General features: G+C 57.3%; 1 protein-coding gene across 1 annotated transcript; it reads left to right on the top strand.

Moving 5' to 3' along the window:
• The first annotated feature begins 200 nt into the window (after positions 1-200).
• Adcyap1 (adenylate cyclase activating polypeptide 1) lies at positions 201-5,432 on the top strand. The gene is made up of 5 exons (XM_042675235.1): positions 201-426; positions 763-873; positions 2,964-3,095; positions 3,431-3,529; positions 4,681-5,432. Exons 2-5 carry the CDS (start codon positions 764-766, stop codon positions 4,868-4,870), a joined length of 531 nt encoding a protein of 176 aa, XP_042531169.1. The 5' UTR covers positions 201-426; position 763; the 3' UTR covers positions 4,871-5,432.
• The last annotated feature ends 689 nt before the right edge of the window (positions 5,433-6,121 follow it).

Below are 6,121 nucleotides of genomic sequence, written 5' to 3'. Positions count from 1 at the left end.
GGCCGGCCGGCTCCGCAGCCAGCCCTCCCCCTTTTCCTTCCTCTCCTTTTTCTTTGACTTTCCCTCTTTACCTTTGACTTTCCCTCTTTTCCTTAATCTTGATTCTTTCTCCAAGTGGACTTAGGGCCACTTCCCTCCCCCCCCCCCCCCCCCGCCGCCCCCTTGGCTCATCTCCTTTCTTCTACATCTCTCTCCTCGCCCCCTTTTGTCGGTGTCACGCTCCCTCTTAGTTCCGTGCGTGTACAAACTTTTGACCAGAATACTAGCCTCAGCAAACGAGTCCTCCGGCTGCTGCGCATCCCTGCGGCTTCTCCTTAGACACCGACGCCAGACGGGGGATGCTTCTCGGATTGTGATTCCAGCGCAGAAACTCGAAGGAGCCCTTTGCCCGCCGTCCTACTTGGCAGCAAACCTTCGCCAGCAGGGGTAAGAGTTGAATAGTGAGTGGGAAAAGATCTCAGCGAACTAAGCGACTCTTTTGCCTATGGCTATTTCTTTCTCGGTCTGGTATAGGCATCAGGGTACGAGTTAGCGTTCCCAGGTCTGGCTAGTTACTGGGCACTGAGTATATACATACATATCCGCCCTCCCCCTTCGTAGGTCTAGCAAGTGGCAAGGCGCGCGAAGACTGTGGCTAAGTGGTATTCAATTCCAGGAGCCAGAGCTTAGCTCTCTCCCCTAGCTCCGGAGTTTCTTGGGGCAGGAGGTTGGAAGGCCAGGGCATTCTCACCCATTGCGTGCCCTCTTTTCTATCCTGCGCAGGATGACCATGTGTAGCGGAGCCAGGCTGGCCCTGCTGGTCTATGGAATAATAATGCACAGCAGCGTCTACTGCTCACCTGCCGCCGCCGGACTCCGTTTCCCCGGGATCAGGTAAGTCTTGGACACCTAGGTTGGGCTGGGGCTTCTCTTCGCCGGATGTCTCCTGGTCGTCTTCCTCATCGGATCCAGCTTTGGCTTTGCCCCCCACCCCGTCCCCTAGCCCACTAAGCAGCGGACGGGACGCACGGCGGCGGCGGCGGGGGGGGGGGCTGGGCGCCCCTCCTCCAGCCCCCCAGAGCCCAGGGGCTCCGCCAGAGCCGGTGAGCTCAGGCCCCTCCCCCAGCCTGCTTCCAAGGAAGGGGTCGGTGCGGGGTCCCCAGCTTGGCTTCTTCGGATGATGTTCCAAGAACTTGGGCTCCCAGAACTAGGCCTGGGGTTTGTGCGTGCGACTTGGCTTTGTTCGGGCGGCTTCGGGACTATTGGGGCGGGGTCTCCCGCTCTCCGCCCTTCCTCGGCCGCCCGTTCCAATTCTTTGCCCCAGAGAGCTTTCTTTCCAGGGATCCGGGTTCCAACCAGAATTTGAGTCCCCACACTATCTTGGGGCGGCGTGTGTGTGTGTGTGTGTGGGGGGGGTGCTGGCCGGTTACGGTAAAGGAAAAGCGACTTGGGAGAAGGACACTGCGAGGGGGAGAAAGCCAAGGAGGACAAGAAAGCAAGCAGGCAGGCGGGAGCGAGAGGAGCGCCCCGCGCATCTCACGACGCTGGAACCTTGGCTTGCTTTCTTTCTTTTCTCCCCCCCCCCCCCCACTTCCCCGTTCACCCCGGGTTTCTAATCGTGCAGCGCTGCTTGGGTTCCGCCTGCAGCCTCAGAAAACCCCCCTGCCCGGTGTGCGGGACGGTGGGAGTGAGTCGGGCGGCGAAGTGACTGCGCCGCGTGGCGCTCGGGGCAGGGCGGAGCGCGGGACGCGAGCGGCGGGGCCACTCTGGGAGCCGCGCCCAAGACGCTCCGCGTTCGGGGAGCGCTGACCAGCGACGTGGCGGCAGAGACCGACTCTAGATTGGGCGTTGGGACCCTTGCATGTGGACCCAGGGCAGAAAGTGGCTAGAAAGACCCGGTCACCGAGGGATTGAGCTCTTGTCCGGCTGTTCTGGCCTCTCCAGGGATGGAGGAAAAGCAAACGGACGGACCAAGGGGGACTCCAATCCTGTTTAGGGAGTGCTACCTGTCCCGGACACTCGCCCAGCGCTTCCAACGGCCTAAAGCAATGGGGCTTTGCGTGTTGACCCATCCGCTTTGTATCAAGGATGGAGGAGGCTGATGCGGGACGACTTGTGGGGTCGCCCAGCTCCCCGCAGAACGTGGATTTGCCCTGTAGTCCCTTCCCCTGCTCCGGGAAGAAAGTGAGCTTCCAGTGGCCCCGGCCACCCGCCCATCCCGAACGGATGAGCATAGACTGTTTATTTCGTGGATTAAGAAGAAAAAAAAAAAGCCCCCTTTACTTTGCCTCCAGCTATTTTTCAAAGTTCCACGTGCCTGGCGCTTCTTCCCTGGGTTGGAGAGGCACGGGCGTGCTCCGACACAACGGGTCGCCAAAAAAGGCTAAGTTTAGGGGCATCTATTATTCATGTTCCTGCCAGATTTTCTGCGGCCCAGAATAGAAGCTCGGAGGTTCTCCGTGACCTACATCTGCGCAGGGAAAGGGCTCCCCGGGGCTTAGAGGCTTTGGGTGGGGGTGGCTGGCGGACCTGGCCACCGCACACCCCGGCCGCCCGTCCTCTCCGATCGGAACCTCCCCTTTCCAGCCTCCGCGTGGGTCGCCGCTTCCCTTTGGGGGCCTTTCTCATCCCCCCCCCTCCTTCTCTTCGCTACATGGGGCGGGGAGGGGGAGGCTGGGGCGCCAGGAGGGGTCGGGGAACGGTCCTTTTCAGTGGTCAGGTACGCTGGGACGGCTTGGACTCTGTTTCTCGCAGCTCGTTGAGGCGGTGACCGGCGAGGGCAACCCTGTATCTGTCGATGGGGGGCGAGGGGAGAGGTGGAGGCAGACGAGTCGGTGGGGTTAGTTCCTCCCGGCCCCTGCCCCACCCCGGTTCACCCAGGAAGGACCCTTCTTCAGCTGGGGGCTTTTCGCTGAAGAAGGGACGATCGGAGGTGGCAGCTGGGGAGGGACTTGAACTGACCACTCCTTCTGGCTACCCTGCAGGCCGGAGGACGAGGCTTACGACGAGGACGGAAACCCGCTGCAGGACTGGTACGACGCCGAGCCGCCGGGCGCCGCGAGCCCCGCCTCCGCGCTGCACGACGCCTACGCCCCGCTCCACCCCGCCGGCCGCAGGTACGGCCCGCGGGACGCAGCGGGCCGGGGCGGGGGGACAGGTGGGGGCCCGCAGAGGGGAGGGGTCGGGGCGGGGGGAGCGTTCTTCTCGGATCCCACGGGAGCGACCGAAAATTAGTAGCGGGGAGTGTCCAAGAGGGTGAGCCTCGGTGGGCGCGGAGCCCGGATGCAATCCCTGTCACCTCCAGAGTCCAGGACGGATTCCAGATCCGAGCATTCCAACTCGGAAACTTCCCCAGAGAAGCTCCGGGGTTCTCTGTCACCGGGGTCCCCCAAGCTGTCACTTGGGGACCGAGGTAGTGACCCCTAGGCCCGCACTTCTGTCTTCCCGTTAGAGATGTCGCCCACGGGATCCTTAACATGGCCTACCGCAAAGTGCTGGACCAGCTGTCCGCCAGGAAGTACCTGCAGTCCCTCGTGGCCCCGGCTGGGGGGTAAGAGTTTGGGAAAGAGTTAACGGGCGCGCGCGTGCGCGCGTGCGGGCCGCGCAGGGTGGGGGAGCGCGCGGGCCGCGCACCCGCCCGCCCCGGCCTCTACGTCTGCGCGTGCTCGTGGGGCGGGGTGGGGCGGGGTGGGGTGGGTGTGCGTCTGTCTGCGACCCGGGGTCGGGTCGGTGGGGGAACTGGCTGCCCAGCGCAGCTTTGAATTTGGCGGAAGACCTGGAGACTCGGTGAGAAGGGATGAGGTCAGGAAAACTGGGGACTTGGATCCGTTTTGGATGAAAAGAAAGAAATCAAGCGGTCCCTTCCCCAGCACCCCGAGCCTTTTGGGTTCCAGGGAGGCTTTGCTGTCATTTTCTTTCTTTCTTTCTTTTTGTTCGTGTTTTCTTTCTCTTAAGCATGCCATTTTTGGGCGGAGGGAGGAGGGGCATTGCCCTTGCTGGAAATTCCAATCGAAGTAAACAAATCCCCCAAATTTGGACACTTCAGGCAAACAGTTTTCGCTCGTGCCGGACAAACCCAGAGCCCAGGGCTTCCGTGAAGGCCATCTCCGCAGAAGGCCACATTTTCATAAAGCCCACGGGAAGACAGATTACATTTTCGCAATGAATAATTCATGCGGTGGAAAAAAAATATTGCCTTCAGCCTGTCGACTTATATTATGATCACGTTTTTCAAGTTAGCGTGCGGAAGGAGAAGGGGTCCTGGCTCTTGATTAGCCCTTGGCGGGATCGATATAAACTCCATGGCAGCGGCCCACGTGGCACGTAGGGCCCATTGGTGATGTTCTTTGTAGATGGTGGTGGTGGTGGTATATCTAAAGATGTAGTTCGGATAGTTTAGCACCAATGCACGGGTGGTGAACTGTTCAAAGGCAGCGTTTGGAGAAAGGGGGTGCGGTTTTTCGGGGGCGGGGGAGTCCCCAAAGTCCTGGGTGGGGAGGGAGGAGTTGAGGGGGTGGGTGTCTCCATCTCAGCCCTCCCCCTTGGCTGCTTTTGCTGGCCACGGATGGCGATGGGCGGGCAGGGCGAGCCCCGTGCGCTCCCGCGTGGGGTGGGGTCCGCCGGCACCCCGCAGCTATTGAATCTGTGTCTCCCGCCCCGCCACCCCCTTCCTCCCCGCCCCTCCCCGTCCCTTCCGCGCAGTGGGAGCCTGGGCGGCGGCGCGCACGACGACTCGGAGCCGCTCTCCAAACGCCACTCGGACGGAATCTTCACGGACAGCTACAGCCGCTACCGGAAACAAATGGCTGTCAAGAAATACTTAGCGGCCGTCCTAGGGAAAAGGTATAAACAAAGGGTTAAAAACAAAGGACGTCGAATAGCGTATTTGTAGCTCTGAGTTACAGGCTACCCCCGTGTACACAGCAACCCTGACACAATGAAAAGTCGTTTTCCAAACCGAACAGTCATCTTCGCTCATGTGTTCTATCCAAACATGTATTTATGTATGAAGTAAAGCCATTAAATGGATATTTTGATAATAATATTGTTTTTTTTCTTTTTACAAAGCACTAGAGAATGCACAGCTATACTTTGTGGACCAATTATTGAGATATATTATAAATCTATATATTAAGAATATATATATAAATATATAGAGGAAAAATTCATACAAAGCGTGCACACCGATTGAAAATTTGCCTGAGCTGTTTATGTTTTTATATAAAATAAATAGAAAAATAGACAATCATTGTTTTGAATATTACTCCTATTTTTGTAAACTGGAATTAAAAGGATAGTATTTTTATCCACCACAAGCCTGAACATATTATTATGGACCATTTGCTACTGTACATAAACAAATGCTGCCCTGCTCCAGGGAGATTTTTGAGGTGATGATTTGGAGAATTGCTGAAGGGCATCTTTCCCAGTGAGTCTCTGGGGCAGGCTGCTCCAATCCCGGCGTAACTAACTCCAGCGGGCATTGCCCACTTGGCTGGGTGATAATTCCAATACTTTGGCTTTCTTTGAATCTACTTTTATGTGTTTTTGTCTTTCTTCAGACTCTCAGCCCAGGAAGAAATTCTAATAAAACAGCAGCTCGATCCAAATTATGCTTTTCCCCAGATTTCACACCATTCCCCACAGGAAGAGATGAGGAACTGCATAGAAGAGAGGGAGGAGGGAGGAAGAGAGAAAGGGAATGGAGAGGGAGAGAGGGAGAGGGAAAGGAAGAGAGACACATAGCTTTTGAGGGGGTGGGGAGGGCGGCGGCGGGCAGACAGACAAACTTGGGAGAGGAAGCTCTCTTCTCTGTAGTTACCCATCCACCAGGGAACCTAATATCCCAAAGCTAGAGCAATTGGATCTAAGTGAAGGAAATAGTCGTATATTGGAAAAGGTAGAGCACAAGGCAGTGGGAGGACCTTGTAAGACGGACTGGTTTTAGGCTGCCCAGTTTTGGGAATCTGGGGACAAGTCCAGTCCTTTCACAGGTCCACTGCCTAACTGATATTTGGGTGCTGGGGCTAGTGGAAATGGATGCAAAGTACAATGTGTTTTTCTCCAGTGCTGTCCATGCTTCTCATCTTGTGAAATGGCCAGGATTTTCTCCCCACCCCCACCCCCTTGAGCCCTGCTCTGT

This window comes from Dipodomys spectabilis, unplaced genomic scaffold, assembly GCF_019054845.1.
Source record: "Dipodomys spectabilis isolate Male_0828 unplaced genomic scaffold, ASM1905484v1 ptg000024l, whole genome shotgun sequence".
In the NCBI taxonomy this organism is placed as follows: Eukaryota; Metazoa; Chordata; class Mammalia; order Rodentia; family Heteromyidae; genus Dipodomys; species Dipodomys spectabilis.
The sequence above is the reverse complement of the archived record's forward strand: the minus strand, read 5'-3'. Positions and strand labels throughout refer to the sequence as shown.

Coding starts and splice junctions, on each gene's coding strand:
- Adcyap1 (XM_042675235.1), top strand. CDS start 764: ATGACCATGTGTAGCGGAGCCAGGCTGGCCCTGCTGGTCTATGGAATA. Junction 3,096..3,430: donor CTCCACCCCGCCGGCCGCAG/GTACGGCCCGCG, acceptor TCTTCCCGTTAG/AGATGTCGCCCACGGGATCC. Junction 3,530..4,680: donor CTCGTGGCCCCGGCTGGGGG/GTAAGAGTTTGG, acceptor CCTTCCGCGCAG/TGGGAGCCTGGGCGGCGGCG.